The sequence below is a fragment of the Ceraceosorus guamensis genome, assembly GCF_003144195.1.
Source record: "Ceraceosorus guamensis strain MCA 4658 unplaced genomic scaffold IE81scaffold_58, whole genome shotgun sequence".
Classification (NCBI taxonomy): domain Eukaryota; kingdom Fungi; phylum Basidiomycota; class Exobasidiomycetes; order Ceraceosorales; family Ceraceosoraceae; genus Ceraceosorus; species Ceraceosorus guamensis.
Window position 1 is genome coordinate 59651 of NW_020290053.1, and position 20451 is coordinate 80101.

Here is a 20451-nt window from a genome sequence, read left to right on the forward strand (position 1 = left end):
GCTTCGGCATGCTCGTACCAGCAGAGAGAGATGGGCGCGTGACCCGCACTCAACCCTTCGGATCGGGCGCTCATGCTGCAGTGCTCCATCCTCAGACGAAATTAGCGAGAATGATGAGCCTCACCACTTCCTGAGCGATGAGGTCCGCTTCGAAAAAGTCGATGGCAAAGATACAAGCCAATCCCCTTTTCGCTGCTGCCGCGAAAGTCTTGCCCTCACTCGTTGGTGGCGGCGGCGGCGGGCCGGATTGCGCGTCGAGATGCTGCTGGAGCAGAAAGAGGAGCCTCTGGTTCATGCCTTGCACCCTCAAGCAGGGAGGATTGGATATGCCTCGCGCGACGATGGGGGGAAGAGCCAAAGGGAAAGAGCTGCCGTTGCAAAAGTTGAGAGCGAGGGAAGGGGCATCTGCTCGTTTCTTGTCCAGCAGCGTGCCGATCAGCTCCACCTTGCGCAGCGCAGTCGAGCTGGACATGATGCCGGACATTTTGTACGCATCTTGGATGTGCACCGATTGCGCTGGGTTGGTCAAGTGGAAGGAGAAGCTGCGTGCAGGGTGGGAAAGGTGGGCGCGTCGATGAATGACGAGGCTCGTGCACGCACGCACACAAAGCCCATAGCCCACATGAGTGATGGCCACCGCCCTTGCCCTCGCCCTCGCCCTCGCCATCACCATCACACCCCCCCACTCACACGTCATCTAGCCCATCTGGCCATCTCCTCGCATTGATGCCCCATCTGCCCAGTCTATCCTGCCTGCCCTCCTGCCTACCGAACCTGGAGAATAACACCATCCGACCCCTGACATCCTTCAATCGGGGTATCTCATCCTTCAAGTACCACCACGCCTCGTTCGGATCGATGTACGCCTCGTACAAAAAGTCGACCCACTCGTCCGGCGTAACCTTCATCCCCCCTTCAGGCTTTAGCGAGAGAACTACAGTCTCTGCCGTCCAAGATGGCCCCGCGGGGAGGGGATGGGCAAGGGTGAGGGCATGAGTGTGCGTGGAGAATTGACGTGATTGTAGGGTCGCAGTCGCGGCTGCTCACCTCCTTTGCCCACTGCGCTCAACCATTGGCTGACATCCATCAGCACCCTTCCAAAGTCCATCTTTTGATCCGTGATGCCATGAAAAGCCCACATTCTCCAATCTTTTCTCTGCTCATCCAACGGGCTCTTCACCTTCAAAGCCGCCCTCCCGCTCTCGCTCTCGCTCTCGCTCTTCTCCGCACGTGCGCCCACAGTCGCGCCGCATTGCGACTGCTGCGCATGCGCCGAGTCGAGTGCGGATGCGGATGCGGATGCGGAGTGGAAGCGCTTGATGCCGATCCGAATGTCGAAGAAGCGCACGCCTCCGTTCAATTGTTGCAGCACGCTGCGCGTCTGACATTGCGAGACGGGCCAGCCGGATCGGGCCAGCGTCTCGTGCGTGCCTGGAAGCGCCAAGTCGGATAGGGAGATGTGGTTGGGCAAACGAGAGAGGAAAGAGGAGGCTTGGATGGGGAGTGCGCTTGAGCACGCGCTGCTCTTCTTCTTCTCGTCTGCGCTCGCGCTCGTGCTCGTGCTCCTACTCGCACTTGACTGCGACTGCTCCGTCGGCAAGGCTTCGGTCCAGCGCAGACAAGGCATTGCTCCTTGCGCGTGGAGAGGGAATTGCTTGAAAATGTGAAGGGTCTGCTCCGTCTTTGTCGAATGCGTGGAGTATTGGAGGGTGAGATGGGAGCAGGTGAAGGATGCACGGATCGGAGGAAGGCAGTGAGGCATCAAGGGATGAGGGGAGGGGGAAGGGATGCAATTGCGAGTGAGGGGCAAGTCAAGTGTAGCCCCGTCTGTCACTCAGACTGTTCAAGCAAAGTCACAGTCATCAGCGGTGAGTCCCGCAACCACCGCACTCACGCACTTTTCGCCAAGGCAAGCAGGAACATAAGCTGCGCTGCGCTGCGCTTTCTCCGCGCGCCGCCTCCGTCAGCTCACGGAACGTGCGTGCGTGCGTGCGTGCGTGCGCGCGCGTGCAAGCCGTTGAGCATGCATGCATGCCAGCTATACAGAATAGACGGGTGACTTGATTGTATACAGTAGTACGGTACAAATTGGAGGAGCTACTCTGGATTCGACCGCGTGCACCGTTCGCCCAGTCGGCGAATTCAAGATCGCGATCACGAATCTTGAATCTGATGTATCACAGCTCAAGACCAACAACGATCTTGCATTCATTCAAATTGAACCTCGACTCAAAATCTTTTGACTTGCACCACGAAAAATCGATTCGGCATTCACTATCAAGAATCGTGAATGAAGGTTCCGATTTCAGCAACTCGACACACCATTCAAGAGTCACGATTCAATTTGATTCTCCGATTCGATCCCTGCACTCAAGACTAATCAAATCGAGAATTTGAATCCTGACTCGATCACGTGCAGCATGCAGCTGTGGGCTCATGCGCTCCTTCTCACAACAAATCTTGAATCACCAATCAAAATCCTGAATCGTGTGTATTCAGATTGTGAATCGTGAATCGTCTTTTTGACGCTGACGTCATGCGCTGCTGCTACTGCTCAAAACTCGTGCATTTCTCCGATTTCGCAGCTCTTCGCGAGCTAAGCTTTGGGACTTTTTGTTGTTCGGCGAGCGGCCCTGGACATGGATGTGCTGGACGTCGACATCGACATCGCCATGGCCATCGCTATCGCTGTGCGCAGCCAAGCGTCACCAGAGTCGAGAGTCACGAGTTCAGCAGATGTAGACCAACCTTGAAGTCGCTCGCTCGGAGCAAAGCCACACGTGTGTTATCGGGGAAATCACACGCATACGTCATAAAGTTTGAGACTCGAGCCGGCCCTCATCGTGAATCGTGAATCGCGAATTTGAATGCAATTGACACATTCAAGATTCACATTCCCTCAAGCACAATGGAATGTCCAACATCATATCACAATCACAGGGACGCCAGTGTGGGCTTGGCCGAGTGCGGGACGCAACCAGCATCGTGACAGCACGTATAGTCAACATCAGGAACGCGAGGCGCGGCGCTATAGCTTGCAAGACGAGTTCCCGATGAGTCACTTGTATGACCCTCGAGTCCTGTTGCGTGGTCACTCGCTCCATCGTGAATGTTATCCGAATCAAGAATCAAGAATCAAGAATGCAGGTCCGAAACTTGATCAAAGAAGGTGCGAATATATAGCGTGCGTGCGTGCATGCATGCAGGGCGAGCAATTAAGGGTCTAGCCAACGCGTGACAAGTCGTGAGTCGCGCGACATCTTGCGCTTGCTTGCTTGCTTGCTTGCTTGGATATGCATTTCCAGCTCCGACAGCCGTGAGTACAGACCCGACTGCGGGGCTTCAATTCTCGTCCAATTACCAAAGCAAAAGCAAAAAGACCCCCCCTCCTCTAGCTCATTTTGCCCCAACTCCAAGCCGTCTGCTCATTCAGTCAGTCGTGCTATGTGGCTTGTGATCCAGATTGGGCCCGCGCAGGTCCGCTACAGGCAGGCAGGTGAAGTGGGGGCGATCGAGCATCGATGCCGTGTACCGGTACAGGCCCTGCCCAGGCTCGCACGCATCACGCATCACGCATCACGAATCGTGAAGCGTGGATGGAGGTGCGGAGGTCGAAGCTGTGGCTATGCATACGTCATTGATGCGATTGTTGGCTGCGTGCTGGTCTCTCGAGTCAGTCAGTCCAAAGAAGGCTGGCGCATCTCACTCGGCGAAGGCGTGAAAGTATATAAGTGCGACATTCACCTCTCCTGCATGGCCCGCTCGCCCACCTCTGGCGCGTCAAGCTTCTCCATACATTCCCACGCCCTTAGCGGCACTCACCTTGCTTTACAGCGCTTGCGTCAACACAATCCCCTTGCTAGGCAGGCAGGATGACCTTTGCGCAAGATCTAGTGGCAGCGCTGGGCGAGTTTGTAGGCACCACGCTCTTCCTGCTCTTGGCGCTAGGCGGAGCAAAAACAGCGACGTATTCGCGCAGTGCAGCGCAGACCGAAGGGTTGGAGACGACGCTAGGCAATCAGACCATCCTCTTTATCGCGTGTTCCTTTGGTCTTTCACTGCTCATAACCGCTTGGATGTTTTACCGCATCACTGGAGGTCTCTTCAATCCAGCCATCACTTTCGCCTTGTGGCTCGTAGGCGCCGTTCCCGCTTTCAGAGCCATACTGCTCGTCCTTGCTCAATTATTGGGCGGCATTGCCGGCGCTGCCCTCGTCGCTGCCCTCACGCCTTTCGGTGGAGCGGATAGCACAAGGACTACGTTGGAGCCCGGCATCAATATCGGTCAGGGTCTCATGATCGAAGCGTTCTTGACTGCCATACTCGTCTTTTCAGTGCTCATGCTAGCTGCCGAGAAGCACCGTTCGTGAGTCGAGGGGTGCGGGGGGGCACAGCACAACCGAAACGCTTCTTGAAGCCCCTTCCCCCAATACTGAGACATCCTCCCTCCCCCCGGGCTTCTGCAAGCACTTATTTGGCACCCATCGGTATCGGACTCACGATCTTCGCTTGCCATCTCTTCGGAGTTCTCTGGACAGGTTGTGGCATCAACCCCGCTCGCGCTTTCGGTCCGAGCGTAGTGTCCGCCTCTTTCCCATCCTATCACTGGATCTACCACGTGGGGCCACTGATCGGAGCACTCATAGCAGTCAGCTTCTACACTGCTCTCAAAGCCTTTGACTACACCACGATTGTATTTGGCCAGGATGCGGATCATGCGGAATCGACGACGCAGAACCCTTTGAGCAGGATCACGAGTAGGGGAGGTAGTAGTAAAGGCAGGCTGTACGTCATCAGGAAAAAGGTCAAGAGAGGAGGAGGTAGAAAGACGAGCGTGAGCTTGAGCGCTTCGACGAAAGGAGGCGATGGGCTGCCGTTGCACAGCGCAACTGAAAAGGTCAGCAGCGGCGCGGAAGGTATCAGCGATCCGAATACGGCGCAACATCCAGACGTGCAGCTGAATGCTCTCACAGCAGCTCTTCAATCGGGCGAGGCGGTGATCCTGGACATGTCTTCTCTGGAAGTCACAGCTGCTCCGCCCGGCTCCGCTGCTCTAAGAGACACGGGAGTGGATGTCGACGGAGGAGCAATTGGAGCGCCGGGCTCTGCCAATAATGCCCCTAGTGCCATGCAAGATCTCCTCACCACTTCAGTCCCTGTCACCGGCGTACCCAGCATGAGAGCAGACGCGCAGAATACGGGCGGTTTGCAAGCGCCTGGAAGCGTCGAGGGAGGGTGAGTGTGGAAAGAGCGTCGTAATATACATAGGCACAGGCTGATTGACATGATGGTTGGGTCCAATTTCACGTCTTGCCCTTAGGTTGGCTTTGGTGCCCAAGCTGGGTCAGGCCTTGGGCTCTTGACACGAGCGTCGACACGCTTCCAATGCCTTTTTGGATGTGCACAGCCAGCCTCGCTTATCACGACGATACTTGGCCGTGGTGGAGTGATGACACTCCCAGTACGTGCTCAAGACATGCGCCTCACTGCCAATAATCTATGTAATTGCTCTTCTTCGCGTCTGCTCTGGGTAGCGTCAAATGGGCAACTTCGTCTGTCACAGCGCAATGTTCCTTCTGGCCATCAGCTGATCATTGTTCACCCGCTCCCGCTCCCGCTTGCGGCTTCCGCCTCCATTTGGCATGGATTTCTTCTTGGCCAGATACTCTGCCCAAGCTCGAGCAGACCGACTCGTAGCGGGCCAAGCGTGGTTCACACGGCGATCCGTTGCAATTCTAGGGGTAGGCGCAAAGTATCGATCGTCAGGAGAGTTTCGTGCGCTACCGTGCCACGCTTTCGACGCTGGACGTCTCATCGCAGTAGGGGTGCCCTTCATGGCATATCGCTTGCTCGAAATATGCGCTTCGCTCTCCAAAAGAGCGATCTCTACCTCTTCCCAGTCCGGGGACTCTCTGGTCTTGCTGAGCTCCTCCAAATTTGGCAGGTCGAGCTCGAGATGGCGCCAGAGTGCCGTTCTGTGAGCGCATGTACGGCTCGGCTCGACCGGACTGCCCTCTTGCGTCATGGTGAGCCGTGGAGCGAACCTCGGAAGCGTACGCCGCTCTGCGGTCCTTCATAAGCAGCCTTCTGCGTTTGTTCCTGATCCATTGGCGTCGCATCATCTGTTCGGCACTCCTATTGCCGCTCGAAGGACTCCAATCCTTCTTCAAGTAGATGGTATGCACCTCCGGATCATCTCGGGAAAATTCCAAAGTCTGCTCATCGGGCTGGGTGGATGCGGCGGGCGAGATGATGGGCGGATGTCTTGCTAGACCCGTCGTGAGGGCTTGTCCCTCTGCCGTTCTTCGCTTTTCCTCGCACCTGATAACGTCCCGCCCTGCTCGCGTCGCCCACGACTTTGTGCACGCCTCCGTCGAGTATGTGAAAGGAGCACATTTCACCCAAGACAGTCTCGATGGTACTTGTTCACCAAGGCCGCCAAAGCTGCCCGGGAGTTCCAATTATCCTTGCCTGGATGGACGTCGAGGAGATTTGGTATGCGAACCACTAGGACACGCGCGCGGTGGAAAAGAGTCAGCAGTGGTGTTAGCATAGAGACCGCAGTGCGTTGCTATTCAAGACTGAGTGTCTCAGTGTTCCACTCACTTTGAGATGCATGACCCAGCACAGGCTTTACCGTGGACGGTCGCACTTTGCCAAGCAGCTGTGAAGCTCGTGCTTCTGCTGTCCTTCCAAGCTCTTCCGGTACGTTGCCTCTCGGTAGCAGAGCGAACTTCGCATCTACCGCCGAGGCTTCCAGCTTCTGCGCAGAAAAACAAGAGGAGAACGCATCAGGAAAAGTGGCTAGCGGCTTAGCTGCACAGCGCATATTCACAACGATAAAAGCAGCTGCGCAGATTGCTACTTGCAAGATGCAAAGGAGCCGAAAAAAGCTCGCGCCCGAATGCCGCCGCTTTCGAGTGCAACTGGAGGTGAGAGCGCTACTCATAGTGACGCGATTGGCAAGAGCTATGAATGCGAAGAGCCTTGAGAGGGGTTAACATGTACGACTGCTGAAGATCAGTGAGTCGAAAGCTCAATCAGCCCACTCATCACCTTTGTCAACCAGCGACGAGCAGGGCAATCTGTTGAGTCGGACAGAAAGCGCACGACAAGCAAGGGTCTCATCAAGAGGCCATTTCATTCGCTTGAGCCTCCTCCCTCTTGTTGCTTTTCCATTGTCAGTCCTTCCGCAGCTTCGTTTTGCAATCTCCACCTCTTGACCGACGTCGCCACTCGTTGTCTTGGCCCTAGCCTCACACCTCGTCCGGAGCTGTGCGGTGGCTGTAGCGTACTGCACCACCCTGCTGCTGCAGATATGCGCGTGGCTGTGGTCTATGAGCAAATGTGGTGGAGAAGGCGCACCGCACCGCTCCGCGCTCAAAGACCGCGCCACTCGACTGGCATGTTCAAGGTCCACCTCTCCATCACTCGCGACTCTGTGCAAGCGCGTGGCGGCTGGTGGCTGGTGGCAAATTTCCGTGCTTGCCAGCCAGTGCAAGTGCACGCAGCATGGCCACCCAGTCGACCTACGTGTGATGAGTCGGGATGGCGCTCCTTTGCAGGTTGTCCAACTTGTGTGTTCGTTCGGCTTGCTCACTCCTCATTATTCTTGACTCGATGCAGATGGTCGCAATCTCGACGATTGAGCAGCTTTTTCCAATGCGCAAGCAATGATGACTCGCTGATCACAACTTGACGCTTGCTGGACATCGTGATTGGAACTGAAGCAGACGGTCGCAACACTCGGGACTATTCATGAATGCTCAAACCACGCACCCAGCAAGTCTCGGCGGCCGTCTGTTTTCGTACAAGGTGCGCGCGGTCCGCATCGAAATTCGTGCGCTCATCATCGGCGTAGCCATTAGAATTTTAATGAAGGCGCGCTTCAGCCCATCTACTGCCTCATTTGATTCATGTGATGCGGAGAGCGCCAGCCGCTCATCATCATATACGACCGGCGGCACTCAGAAGGCTCTTTCACGGCGGGCTCGCGCAGGTATTTATACCGGAACGTACATATACCGGTACATACACAAGCCATGCGCGCCAGCCGCCCCTCGATGCTGTCGTCGCATCAACGAGACAAGAAGCCATCCTAGCTGTGCGCCCGCCGTACCCAAAATATCAAGATCGCGCGTCAGACATCCCTTGCATCGCACATTCGATCGATCGAGCGCACCAGCAGCAGCATGACGCTGTGCCGCCTGCTCTGCACCACCATCGCGCTGGGTCTGCTTGTCAGACGTACCAGCAAGGATTCTCGCGCGGCAGACCGAGCAGCAGCTGAGCGATCTGCGCGCAGAAAGAGGGAACAGAAAAAGGCGCGACAGATGCCAGCTGGAGCGTTTGGCACGCGCGTCTGGGGCGCGAGAGAGCGAGAAGGCAGTTAGAAAGGAGGTGGGGGCGGGATTTGGACCGGAAGAAGAAGAAGAAGCAGAAACAGCAGAGCTCTCGACACGTGGGGCCCGATTGAGAGGGAGATGCGATTGCGAGCGCAAGTCATCGAGCTGGGCGCACATGTCCACTTCTGGATGCCTCTCTGCACGTCAGTCACTCACTGATCGAGTCATGACACCAGTCTCTGCGTCACTCTGGGACGTCAACGATCATCTCGACTCTCACACTCGTGACTGCATCGCGAGCGCGACCTTTGTTTGTCTGTCGTGAGTGCGGCTTGTGGTTGAGAGATGCCCTGCTACGCATCCGTACAAGTCTTGCCAGAACTTGCAGACGTGAGCTGACTCACCGACGGGGTCCTGCGTTCAGACATCCACACTGTGCCAGTCTCAACGATGAGCAGGAGCAAAATCGAGAGCGAAAATTTCCTCGAATGATTCCATTGAAAGCGGAAAAAAGGCTCGGATTTGGTTTGAGGAGAGGAGAGCAAGCATATCAAATGCCCACCTCTTTCCAGCTCGCTGGCTTTCCAACATACTTGATCGCCTTGTCACCTGCCAACAAATTCTTGCCGACTTGTGCATAAGCGTCCGCCATCATTCCCGCTTTCTTGCCTCCCAAATGTCCGAAAGCTGCAGCTATTCCTCCAAACTTGGTGATCATCGCTCCTGGCGCTCCGTACGTGAGACCCGCTTTGGCCTCTTGCACCAGCGCGCTAGGCTTGAAACCATTAACAGTCGCGTTGGCTACGGCTTTTGCCTGTGCACGAAGAGACATGGATGTCAGCAGCAGGGAAGATACTACACGTCGGGTTGAGACAGAGACAAAGCCCACTCGGGCGGATTGGCTCCGCTACACTTACCGTGTCCGGGACTCTGCTCGCAACCGTGGCGATGCCTCTTCCAGCTCTTTGGGCAAAATTGGCCGTAGCTTCCGCAGCAGTGACGACCTTTTCACCCACCACCTTGGCCGCATCCGACACCGCGCCCCCCACTTTCTGAGCAGCGCTCTTGACCCCATCCCCAATCTTTTCCGCAACGCTCTTCACCCCTCCCCCAACCACTTCGGCCGCCTTTTTGATGCCGCCTCCCACCGTCTCGGCAGCTTTTTTGAACGCGTGACCTATCTTTTTGAAAATGTTGCGTCGATGCAAGGAGGGGGAAGGAGAAGCGGGCTGGAACACTTTTCTCCTGCCAAGCTCATCATCGATCAGCATGACTCCTCTCCCTAGACGGTCGTCCTCACTGCGACGATGCACGTGGGTGCTCGTCATGTCGGCCCGCAGTTCTCTAGTCCAAGAAGAGGGACCGCTCTTGCGCGACCTGTCGAGTCGCGCATCTGCCGCTCTCCAGCGAGGGCCATTCTTGCTCGTCGAGCTGGACCGCGTCCCACGCCGCCCTTGTGAAAGCTCGCGCGCCCGCAAGATTGCGGTGCTGCGCTCGAATTGTTGTGCGACCCGCGTCCGCGCATCGAGCTCCGAGGCGGCGAAGGTAGGTTGCTGTGCAAATTGCGTCGCCGTAGTCGAACCTCGCTGATCGAGGTGTCGAGCCATTGTCGAATTGCGCCGGGCAGAAGAGACTACTGGGGCAGCTCTCACTCCACATCTTGGCACTTCGAACGCAATGATGAGGGCGATCAAGGTGAGCCAGAATAGCGCGTTACTACGAGATCGCCGCAGCGGCATGCTGATGTGTCGCTGGCGGTATAATGCCGGCGATGCGCACAGTCAGCCGTGTCAAATTGTACAATAGGGAAAGACGGCGATGAAGAGACTCTGCAGGAATTTGGTGTTTATCGTATAGTAGTCAAGCTTGGTGCGACCAGCGCTTTCCAGGGCAATGCCAACACAGAAAGGGAAAGGGAGCAGTAGCGCTGATGAGCGAAAGATGTTGGCTTTTGTCTGAGGAGCAGCTGCGCCTGGCAGCTCGTCGGTACGTGGTCGATAAGAGAGCTTCAGTCTCTTCCATAGACGTGCACCGTATCGTTTCTCGCGAAGAATGACGTAGAACTACAGTTCAGTCTGTAGCCTATCAAGATACGTGGGCACGATCAACGTGCTTGTGTTGCTCGCTTCGAGCGAGTGAGAGGAGTCGCAGTACCCACACGCAGTGTGGATTGAGAAGAGAATCAGATCTGACACGGTATAATGGAGGAGCAGAAAGGAGAAAAGAGGAGACTGAGTTGCATTGCGCAACGCATATAAGCAAGTCGCCGATGAGCTCATCTCAACGCCTGGGGAGCTTGATTGGCGAATAGGGGCTGTCAGACGCCGAATGGGCTTTGAGCATCTGAGGTAAGCATACCGATGCCCCACGCACGGCCGCCCTTGAAGCGTCAGGATGTAGCTCCGTTGGTAGCCGTGTTGGACAGGCGTATAGTAAGACGCGAATCCTCCCTGCCTTCAAAGTTCGCAATGGTCATTCGGCCATGCTGGAAGCTTCTGCTCGAATTGTGACTGGGAAGATGGAGATTGTCGGACTGCGCCCGAATCATTCGTTGCGAATTCATCCCAAGATTGCAGAACGCCAAATGAACCCCAGGTACCGATATCACGGGCGCACAGAAGGAAACGCCGCAAGATCAGCCAATGCAGCATGTGTAACGCGCGGGTGTCATGATGCATCCATGCGCGGCGTCGTGTATACCGCTCGTTCCTGTCGTCGGCGCCGCGCCACGTGTTCGACGCCCATGCCTGCGCCTGATCGAGCACGAGCAGGAGCACGCGCACCCTCTCCTGGCTCTTCTCCATTCCTGTTTCATCCTGCTCCTGCAAGCTTCACCTGTCGCACACCAAGTTCCGGCATTTGGCAGAGGCCAGCCGCGGAGAAACCTCGTCCCAATCGCCACTTGTTCCTCGCAAAAAGGAATGTCGAAGGAATGACTGCGCTCGGCAAAACAGCTTTCTGGTGCGTTTGTGTGTTCGCCCATTTAACCGCGCCCTATTGGCTGTTGGCGTACCAGATGCTGCGCAAACCTTCCTCATTCGGACCACGAGAGAGGCAATTCTTCGTCTTGTCTTCTATTTCTGCCCACGACGGCCCCGCAGCAAAATGGTCAGAGCGAGGCGTCTTGAGCCTCATCGGGCGGCTTGCGGTTAGACCTGTCCTCCGTCCGTCATGGTCTAGCGCGAGCCGCACGACACGCATCATTTGCAGTCAAATTTCTTGCTGATCATGCGTAGCATGCCCTGACGTCGTATCTGAAGAGCCAGGGGACAGGGCGCGAGAGAAGGTGGCTCTGTTCAAGAGTATTGGTGGTCTTTGTGTCCATATTGACTGATCCGTGCGACCAAACACGGGCGCGCGCAGAGCAGTGTGTGCTTCATTAATGAGGATTGTGCAGGCCGCTCAAAGCGAAATGAACGGCAAACACGCTCGCGACTGAAGACACCATGGAGCAATGGACAATGCGTCAACCATCAACACCACACACCGTCATGGCCAGATCAAGCCCGCTTTCTTGAACCGAACGGGATTTGCGCTGGCTGATTGCTGCTGCTCTTCATCGTTTACGTCGTCGGTGGGATGTCCGTGTCTGCTGTCTCTTGTGCTGAGCACGTCCTCGGTCGGCAAGTCAAAAGAAGGCCACATGGAGCACGGAGCAAGCAAGTCGGAGGGAACTGGCTCCATCTCCCATCGCAAGTCACACTACGTCTGCGTGGGGACTGCGCGTACGCGAACGACATCAACACACTGCGCCATGTGGCCAGTCATTGCGCTGAGTTGTGTGTTTGATTTTTTCTCAGATTTCGGCGCCAATCGTAGGGGCCAGTCGATTCTTTCTGCTGCACGCCTGACCTCACACGGGCACCCTATTTACGCGACGCTCGTGCTGCGAGACCTAACGGCATCGTCGTCCGAAGCGTCCTCCTGCAGCGCAGGTTCGCCTTTCTGATCAGCTTGCAAATTGAGGCCCTTGATAGCTTCTTCATCCATCGCTGGAGCTAGCATCGTCGAGCCTTGACGAACAACGGGGATAGCTGCGATGAGTCTCATTCTGGGTCTCCAGAATATGGGCATGCCTGGTCCCACTCCCAGCGGAGCAGCTTGAGAGCGTCGCTGATCGAATGGATCTGCGCTGAGCACATCTTTGACGATCGCGTCTTGTAATGCGCGAATTGGGATCAGCCTGCGGGCGCATATGTGTGCTTCTCCCTCCCCAAAGTTTGGCGTTTGTACGCCTCACTCACTGATCATTCTTTGGATCCTTTGCATGCGAATACGCTGCAGCATCTGCTTGACGCAAGCACAAAGCTGCTGCTCCATCCTGCTCAACGTGTTCATGCGAACGGTGATAGAGATGGATACGGGTGCGGCAGACACGCGCGTCGAGAGGCACACCAGTGCCAAGCAAAGCACGAGCAGAGTCTTGAGAAGTTTCATCTTTCCTCGAAAGCAAGCGATGGGATTGCTTTTCGGAGATTGTGCTAGTCGCTCGTCTAGGAGACAAGAGTGTGGATGGTCGAAACGCAGCTATGTCCGCAGCGTTGAGTTGTACCGGTCGCCTCGCAGAGGGATACGTAGCGGTCTTGTGCTTTTGTCTGTGTGCGGTGGAGCTGAAGAGGGACAAAGCTATCGGTGGGAGCTTTTTATGAGGCAATGATGCTACCCTCCTTGCCACCCATTCCACACCATTGCCATACCTACTATAGGCCTAGGCGTAAGAGGCTCGCGCCACCCTGCGCATCCCGAGCCACGGGCGGCAGCGGCGGCGCAGCACCGCACCAGCTTTGTAGAGCCCAGCAGAGCCAAGCAGTAAGTTGACTGCGCCTAAAGCGCGCGCCCACGCCACCAGCAAGTCCTCCCAACGATCGGCCAAGCGCAAGCTCCCAAGCCTTTTCAAAAGCACCATTTGCTTTGTAACGAAGACGAGTGGGGCAAGAGCTCATTCATTCTTATCGCATTCGTAGCCGATCCGTGCTCTGAGCGCATTCGATTGTTGCGCGGGTTTTTGCCCTAGTCAGTTGCGCCATCGCTCGCCTTGCCGCCCAAAGGAGCATTATTTGCACATCAAATGAGGAGGCCGAGAAGTAAGGCGGGGACGCTAACACAACCGACTCGCAAGCTCTTCGCAGCTTCAGCGTTTGAATGGCACCTCGAACGCCCGTCAAGTCTCGTGGTGAACCTCACGAGTAGAAGCGAATGGCGGGAGAGAGCAGGCTATTGCCATTGCTCGTCTGCGCGCATGTGCGCCGAGCGCAAGGTTCGCCTTCGACCGAATACAACACGTCTTGAGTGCGTCCCCCGTGAGTATGCACTTGACACCATGATGTCGTCCTGTTGGCCAGACGAGCGAGTCAAGTGTGTCCATGCCAGCACTCCACTTATTCTCGTCGCTCTACAAGGAAGGACTGGGCGCTGACCAAAAGTGGCCAAGGAGCGCGCTTGGGTTTTCAAAGCTGCCTTGATGTGGCAAGCATCGAATGTTGTCGAGACGGGCAAAGAGCCTTTCCTTTGAAAGAGGCTGGGATGTCAAGTCTCGATGGGGCGACGATCGGCTGTTTGGGCGCTCATCCGCTTGCCGGAGCAGTGTTGTGGACTCCGGAGAGTGAGAGGCAATTCACGCGCTCATGGCGCGAACACGCCTTTTCGCGCGACTGGCCGGGATAAGCTCGAGCAATCTTCCTATCCTGCCTCCAACCAGCAATGTCGCTCGATGTGCCCTGAAGGCGCACCGCCACGATGCAGAGCAGGATCACGCCCGAACGTCTCCTCGTGCGGCTGCATCCTCATCTCCCTCTCTCTTGCTCTTCGCATCTCTCTCCTCAGCCTTCTTTCTCCTCCTCTTTCCGCTCATTCTTCTCTTTCTATTCCTCTCTTTTCTGCGTTCCTCTTTGACCCTCTGCTTCTCCTGCCTAGCAGCTTCCTTCACCTCCACCTTTCTCTTTGCCCTGCTCATCTTTTTGGCCACCTTGTGCGCGTTCAGATCTGCCGGAGCTGAAGATCTGAGATGTTTGATGCGCGTCGGGTAAAAGGGATGCATGGATGAAGAAGTTTCCGGATTTGCTCGCGCTTGCTTGCTTGAAGGCTGCTCTTTCGACAATACCCTCGTGGCATCCCTTAAGTTGGGCTTGGCGGAAGATGCGGCGCCGCCTCTGGCCTCGCGCACAGCCGAGAGAGCCGCACTGTCCAACCAATCCGATCGAGGTTCTTTCAACGACGTCGAGCTTCTCAGTAGACGGAGCAAAGGCTCGGCAAGTACTTTGCCGTCGGACGAGGTGGGTAGGAATCTGGGACGAATGAGAAGAGCAGTGACTCTTCTGAGTCTGAGCGCGGCTGAAAGGTGCAGCTCTGCTCTGGGCCCTAAGGGAACGAGAAGAACAGGGGCGTCTTGCTCTGCACGCGCGCGTTCATTTGCGACTGCTCCACGACCTAGGGAGGAGAGTGCGCCGTATATGGCGTTGTGTGCACAGCAGAGCATTGGCAAATGGGCTATTAGAGAGGGAGGATCGACGTCCGCTTTATTGACGAACAACAGCGTCGGTGCGTCGCTGTTCTGCGTCTCTACCTTGGCCGACTCGCATCCCTTTTTTTCGTCGATCGAATCATTTGAGCGCAGGCCCAAGTGGGATGTGGAGGCAAGACGTACACGTGCCCCCGCTATTCGATGTTCAAAGTACCGCGTTACGCTGTTCAGACCCGCGATGATAGGCCTGTCCTCCTCTCTAGTGCGCGGCACGTCCTGCTGCTGGCATTCGTGATGCCGATCCTCCTGCATCTCATCCCCTCCTCTCTCTTCTTTCCCTTTCATCCCTGTCCCATCCTGGCGCTCTACCAGGTCATTCTCTGAGCTTCGCACGAGAGACGCTCCTCCTTGCATCTTCTTCTGCAGTGTCAACCTCCTCTGTCTGCGCGCTTTGGAGCTGTCCGAGTCTGGTTTGGCAGGCCTCAACAGCGGATCTAGAGCAGAGTGCAAGAGGAGCTCGAGCAGGGTGTGCAAGATGGGTACGCTATGAATCGGGGCGATCTCTGGCCTGTCCTCGCGCAAGGCGACGGGAGATTCAGGGGGATAAAGACCGTATCAGATCAGATCAGCATTGCTCTTGCCCTGTTCTCCCCGTCATCGATTGCTGCGCCTGCAGCCAGTCCAGAAGCGCCTGTTCGCACACAGCATCTACCGCCCACCACATTCAATGAAGTCCATTTCCACTCACCAAGCGATTTCTAGCCCGCTCCTGAGCACCGGTCGAAAGACGCTCTTCCTACCCGGCATCAGGTCTTCCTTCCCCTTGATCTGACCTTGCTGATGCTGATGCTGTTGCTGCTTTCCCTTGTTCTTGTTGTTCTGCTTGCTCTCTTTACCTTGCGCCTGTGAGTCTTTGGCAGGCTTTGAAGGTGTATGGGATGCTGGAGCAGTGCTGCGATGCCCCTCGTCCTCACCGCTTGCCTCTTTCTCTTTCTCTTTCTGCTGCTGTTTGGCAAGAGAACCGATGGACGCATCATCTGCACCCACGCCGCCGCCGCCGCCGCCGCCTTTGTCCAACCTCTTCCCATCGATCTGCGCACTGTTCAAGGCCAACAACCGAGCCAAAGCTTCATCCTTGCCGTGCGGTTTGTCGATGATATGCGAGTGTGAACGCTTCTTCGAATTGGCGCCTTGCTTGCGATGTGCTGCACCACCACCACCACCACCACCCGCATCCATCCTTTGTCTCTTGTTCGAGTGAGACATGTCTCCCGTGTTTGGACGTTTGATCGCCCCCCCCCCCTCCTCTCTCCTCTCCTTTGCCATGCGTATTTGCAAGGTGTGCACAAATCGTGTCGCAGGCAAATCCGTGTCGTGGGTCATGGATGAAGGAGCATTAGCAGGATGAATGCATGGCCGCTTGCCAGGGTTTGCATGTACGTACCGGTATGTGTGCATGCATGCACGCACGCGAGCGAGCGAAGAACACATGCATGGACACGTGACTCTCAATTCGCACCCTTGACTGAAGGCGACTCTTGCAACAACACTGTGACTTGTGACTCAAAGACTCGAGACGCTTGCATGACTCACGACTCATTGACTGCCGACTTTGACTACTCGCACTCACTCCTCTTCTTCCAACCCCTTGCAGTCTCCCTCACTCACCCCTCACTCCACACGGCACAGTGTGGAGCACGACTTTGGCGTACACAGAGGTGTGAAGCGTATTGCCATCTGCTGAGCAGCAAGCGACATGCCACCTCGCAAGACACGATCATCGGCCAAGGCGCAAGTCGAATCTTTGACGGCAGCCGAGGCGTCAGCAGCAGGCCCCTTGTCAGCCTCGAGCGTCGAACCCTTGCAGAGCAAGAGCGAGAGCAGCAATAGCAATAGCAACAGCAACAGCAACAGCAACAGCAACAGCAACAGCAACAGCAATAGCAGCGCACGCCCTTCGAAGAGGGTTAGGCTGTCCGAATCAGTGTCGCAGGCCGATGGCGATCTGAGCGGTGGCGCGGTTTCTGAGCGCAGCGGCAGCGGCAGCGCGCACGCAAGAGTTCAGTCAGACGATGCACCTGCACCTGCACCTGCACCTGCACCTGAACCTGCACCTGAACCTGAACCTGCACCTCCTCCTCCATCCGAGCCGCAAGTCGAAGTAGAAGCTCCTCCTCCTCCTCCTCCCGCTCCCGAGAGTGCGCCCCTACCAGATGCTCCCCCTCCACCACCACCCCCTCCTCCCGAAGATCCTCAGGACACGACCCGACCTCAAGCCTTCACTTCTTTCGAATCGGATGGTGATACTTCTTATATCTTACCACCCAGCGCCACTGCTACTGCTCGGCCAGGCATCCATGGTGCGGCAAGTGGGCAAGAGGAAGAGGCAGAGGCAGAGGCAGAGGGAGATGTGCTGGATGCGGAGTATTGGAGCAGAATGGCCAATGAAAAGGATAAGAGCAACGTGCAGGAACTCTACCTCGACACTGTGAGTCGTATCAGATGGCTCTCTTGTCGCTCATCTGCCTTACTTTCTCCCAACTCTGATGCACACACCTGCGCACATACACTCCCTCTCTCTCTCTCTCTCTCTCTCTCTCTCTCTCTCTCGCTTCGCACAGATCGATCGAAGCAGATTAGACTTTGACTTTGAGCGACAATGCAGCGTGACCTTATCTCGTCATCACGTGTACTGCTGTCTCGTGTGCGGCAAGTACTTTCAAGGAAGAGGCATCTCATCGCCCGCGTATGCTCATTCCATCGGGTGCAATCATCGAGTCTTTTTGAATCTGGATGCCCATGCCCATCATCTCCGCGACACGTCCGGCAGCAGCACGTTGAGCAGCGCAGCAGCAGGCGAGATTTGGATCTTGCCAGAAGGAGAGAGGGTGACGAACAAGAGCTCCTTGAATGCGCTGCGAGATGTCGTGTACAATCTGGATCCCGTCTACACGGCCCAAGATGTGCGGCGTTTGGATGGACAAGGCATCAAGTTGGATCTGCACAAGCAGCAATACATTCCGGGCTTCGTAGGTCTCAACAATACGCGCGGTCGCTCGGATTACATCAACGTCGTACTGCAGATCATGGCGCACATCAAGCCGGTGCGGGACTACTTTTTGCTTCACACTTTCGTTCAGCGAGAGAGGGAGTCCCAAGCATCTTCCAATCCTCAAGCTCGACATTCTTCTTCGCCTTTTAAAACTCAATCTCAAGCACCCGCATCCGCACCAAAGCACGCAAACAGGTCCGAACTGCTGCGTCTGTTCAGTCTGGTCCTCAGGAGAATGTGGAATGCCAAAGCGTTCAAAGCTCAAGTATCGCCTCACGAATTTGCTCAGGAAGTCATTGCGAGATCCAAAGGCGTCTTTGGAGTGGAGAAGCAGTCGGATCCCATCTTGTTCCTCGGTTGGCTATTGAACACGCTGCACGTCGATTTGGGCGGTGGAAAAAAGAGGCAGAGTGAGTTGCGCCTCCCCCCACCTGCTCCCCCCTTGTGACTTCCCGCTTTTGTGGGGGGAAAGCAAGGGTTGACGTTGAGGACGGATCTAGCGAGACCTTTTCGAGCCTGAATTTCTGCTGAGCCGTCCCGTTTGTACCTCCCAACTTCCTCTCTCTCTCTCTCTCTCTCTCTCTCTCTCTCTCTCTCTCTCTCTCTCTCTCTCTCTCTCTCTCTCTCTCTCTCTTTTCGTTCCGTCCCCTGCCAATCCCCGACCGACGCGCACAGCCATCATCTCCGAAACATTTCAAGGTCAGATCCGCATCGAATCGCAAAAGGTCTTTGTGAGGAGCGGTATAGATATCGACGATGAGCCGGACGGATCAGGATTGGTCAGCGGAGGAGATGCGGATGGGAGGAGAGAGGGTGGTCAGGAGGATGCGCTTGGGGGCAAAAAATTCAACATCGAAAAGGGTGAGTTGTTGGTGGTGGCGATTTGCGTGCGGAAGATCAAAAGCTGGAGGCTAGGCGATATGTCGAGGTTCCCAGCAAACACCAGCTTGCTGCTGCTGCTGCTGCAAACGCTGAGGTTGTAGGATGGGGAGCTCTGATAGCTAGTAGAAAGCTGTTTGGAGGAGCGCCTTGGCTGATGCGCAGGCCAGCCAATGGGAGCTCTGAGAAGAGACCATCAGCTTGTCTGCGGAAAAGTACGCATGCAGCTGTCTGCCGACTGGTCCGATCTCTCGGCCCGCTTTACCGCAGCTCTCATAGCCATCGCCTGAGCCAGTGGGGCAGCAAAATCTAGTCGGAGAGTTCGAGCACGTCTTGACGGCATTTTTGCCCCCTTTGGCTGACCTATCCCATCCTCTTTTGGAACGAAACCGCATCGGGGCTTCGCGGCAGAAATCCAGACGCAAACATCTCCCTTTTTCCACCTAGCCCTGGATCTGCCTTCCCCGCCCGTCTTTCAAGATGTGATCGAAAAGAACATCATTCCGCAAGTCAGCCTGGCTTCCGTGCTCTCCAAATACGACGGCACATCTTTTCAAGAGGCAAAAGGTCTCATCAGGAGGTTCAAGATCACCCGACTACCACCGTACATCGTTTTGCATTTCCGACGCTTCACCAGGAATGGATTTACGGAGGAGAGAAATCCTACGATTGTTAATTTCCAGATTAGGGATTTCGATTGGGCACCTTGTGAGTTGCTTGGCAAAGAGCGAAGAGGATATGCGCGAACGCTACGAGACTGATGAGGATCTTGACGGTGCCTTTCCCATCTTCCTTTTTCCCCTGGCCCGGACAGATGTGGAAGATCCGACGAATCCAGCGCTCAGTGCGGCGTATGATCTGGTAGCCAACGTGACGCACGAAGCTACGGCTGGGACGGTGCGGGACAATAGCGTCTTTCGAGCTCAGGTGCACACGCGTGCGCATCGCGACCTTCAGCAGCAGCAGCAGCACTCAGCGGGAGTCGATGCACGAGCTAGCGATCGAGAAGAAGAAGAGGAAGACGAGGAGGAGGAGGAGGAGGAGAAAGAACAAGGGGAGGAAAAGTGGTTGCAGATCCAAGACCTTATTGTGGAGGAAGTCAACAAGCAAATGTTGTTCCTCGGCGAGACGTATATACAGGTGAGTCTTGTGCGACGCACCCTTCCTCGCGCCTTGCGGCCATGCAGAGCTTTGACGATGGATTCATACGCCTCCCCCACTGTACACATCTGCTCGATCTTTTCCGCGCGCGCGCACACGATGCAGGTCTGGGAAAGGAAAAGCAAGGCGCAAGGTGTGTGAGGGGACGATGTGGCGGGAAAAGGCGGGGGGTGAAATGGTGTGGAGGCGGACAAATGAAGGGAATGGCAAAGCGGAAGGCCAAAGAGTCTGAGAGGTGTCGCGTTGGGTGCGTGAGAGGGAAGCAATGGATGGCTGAGGTGATCGTAGCGCATGTTGCGCACCCCCTCCTTTCCCCCCCCCCTTCCTTGCGCGCATGCCATGTGCTTGAAATCAGCGATGCGCTTCATACTTCCTCTGGAAATTCATGTTCGGAAATCGGATCAGGATGAGCAAACAAAGCGTGGGGCAGAATGGCTTGCTAGCCCGTCTCTCGATTTGACACTTTCGAGTGGTGGGCGGGGCGGGGCGGACAGTTGCAACCAAGACGAACGCCGCGAGTCGCATCGGGGCTCTCATTCGCCACTTGCTTTGGG

The 20451-nt window shown here is 56.0% G+C and overlaps 9 protein-coding genes across 9 annotated transcripts; 4 read left to right on the top strand and 5 right to left on the bottom strand.

Annotated features, from left to right (window-relative positions):
• Window positions 1–91: 91 nt before the first annotated feature.
• IE81DRAFT_348966 (PLC-like phosphodiesterase) lies at window positions 92–1627 on the bottom strand (the record flags this gene model as incomplete). Its single annotated transcript, XM_025516324.1, has 3 exons — window positions 92–542; window positions 691–943; window positions 1048–1627. 3 exons carry the CDS (start codon window positions 1625–1627, stop codon window positions 92–94), a joined length of 1284 nt encoding a protein of 427 aa, XP_025367902.1.
• Window positions 1628–3559: 1932 nt separating this feature from the next.
• IE81DRAFT_338011 (aquaporin-like protein) lies at window positions 3560–4893 on the top strand (the record flags this gene model as incomplete). The annotated part of the gene is made up of 3 exons (XM_025515526.1): window positions 3560–4366; window positions 4468–4757; window positions 4829–4893. Exons 1-3 carry the CDS (start codon window positions 3873–3875, stop codon window positions 4891–4893), a joined length of 849 nt encoding a protein of 282 aa, XP_025367903.1. The 5' UTR covers window positions 3560–3872.
• Window positions 4894–5557: 664 nt separating this feature from the next.
• Window positions 5558–6025, bottom strand: IE81DRAFT_331420 (hypothetical protein; the record flags this gene model as incomplete). Its single annotated transcript, XM_025515249.1, has 1 exon — window positions 5558–6025. The coding sequence occupies one exon, from the start codon at window positions 6023–6025 to the stop codon at window positions 5558–5560; it is 468 nt and encodes a 155-aa protein (XP_025367904.1).
• Window positions 6026–8860: 2835 nt separating this feature from the next.
• On the bottom strand, window positions 8861–10246 carry IE81DRAFT_204527 (hypothetical protein). The gene is made up of 2 exons (XM_025510916.1): window positions 9263–10246; window positions 8861–9159 (listed from the first exon to the last, which is right to left on the bottom strand). Exons 1-2 carry the CDS (start codon window positions 10082–10084, stop codon window positions 8896–8898), a joined length of 1086 nt encoding a protein of 361 aa, XP_025367905.1. The 5' UTR covers window positions 10085–10246; the 3' UTR covers window positions 8861–8895.
• Window positions 10247–10725: 479 nt separating this feature from the next.
• On the top strand, window positions 10726–11685 carry IE81DRAFT_204466 (hypothetical protein). Its single transcript, XM_025510914.1, has one exon. The coding sequence runs from the start codon at window positions 10828–10830 to the stop codon at window positions 11569–11571; it is 744 nt and encodes a 247-aa protein (XP_025367906.1). The 5' UTR covers window positions 10726–10827; the 3' UTR covers window positions 11572–11685.
• On the top strand, window positions 11686–12498 carry IE81DRAFT_204514 (hypothetical protein). Its single transcript, XM_025510915.1, has one exon. It carries the CDS (start codon window positions 11800–11802, stop codon window positions 12292–12294), a length of 495 nt encoding a protein of 164 aa, XP_025367907.1. The 5' UTR covers window positions 11686–11799; the 3' UTR covers window positions 12295–12498.
• On the bottom strand, window positions 12216–13023 carry IE81DRAFT_360396 (hypothetical protein; the record flags this gene model as incomplete). Its single annotated transcript, XM_025516717.1, has 2 exons — window positions 12216–12502; window positions 12590–13023. Coding segments are annotated over 2 exons (609 nt in total), but the record flags the coding sequence as incomplete, so codon positions are not given.
• Window positions 13024–14094: 1071 nt separating this feature from the next.
• IE81DRAFT_348970 (hypothetical protein) lies at window positions 14095–16071 on the bottom strand (the record flags this gene model as incomplete). The annotated part of the gene is made up of 2 exons (XM_025516325.1): window positions 14095–15373; window positions 15554–16071. The coding sequence occupies 2 exons, from the start codon at window positions 16069–16071 to the stop codon at window positions 14095–14097; spliced, it is 1797 nt and encodes a 598-aa protein (XP_025367909.1).
• Window positions 16072–16373: 302 nt separating this feature from the next.
• On the top strand, window positions 16374–20303 carry IE81DRAFT_325271 (cysteine proteinase). Its single transcript, XM_025514464.1, has 6 exons — window positions 16374–17293; window positions 17427–18267; window positions 18533–18718; window positions 19148–19444; window positions 19551–19876; window positions 20003–20303. The coding sequence occupies exons 1-6, from the start codon at window positions 16562–16564 to the stop codon at window positions 20036–20038; spliced, it is 2418 nt and encodes an 805-aa protein (XP_025367910.1). The 5' UTR covers window positions 16374–16561; the 3' UTR covers window positions 20039–20303.
• The last annotated feature ends 148 nt before the right edge of the window (window positions 20304–20451 follow it).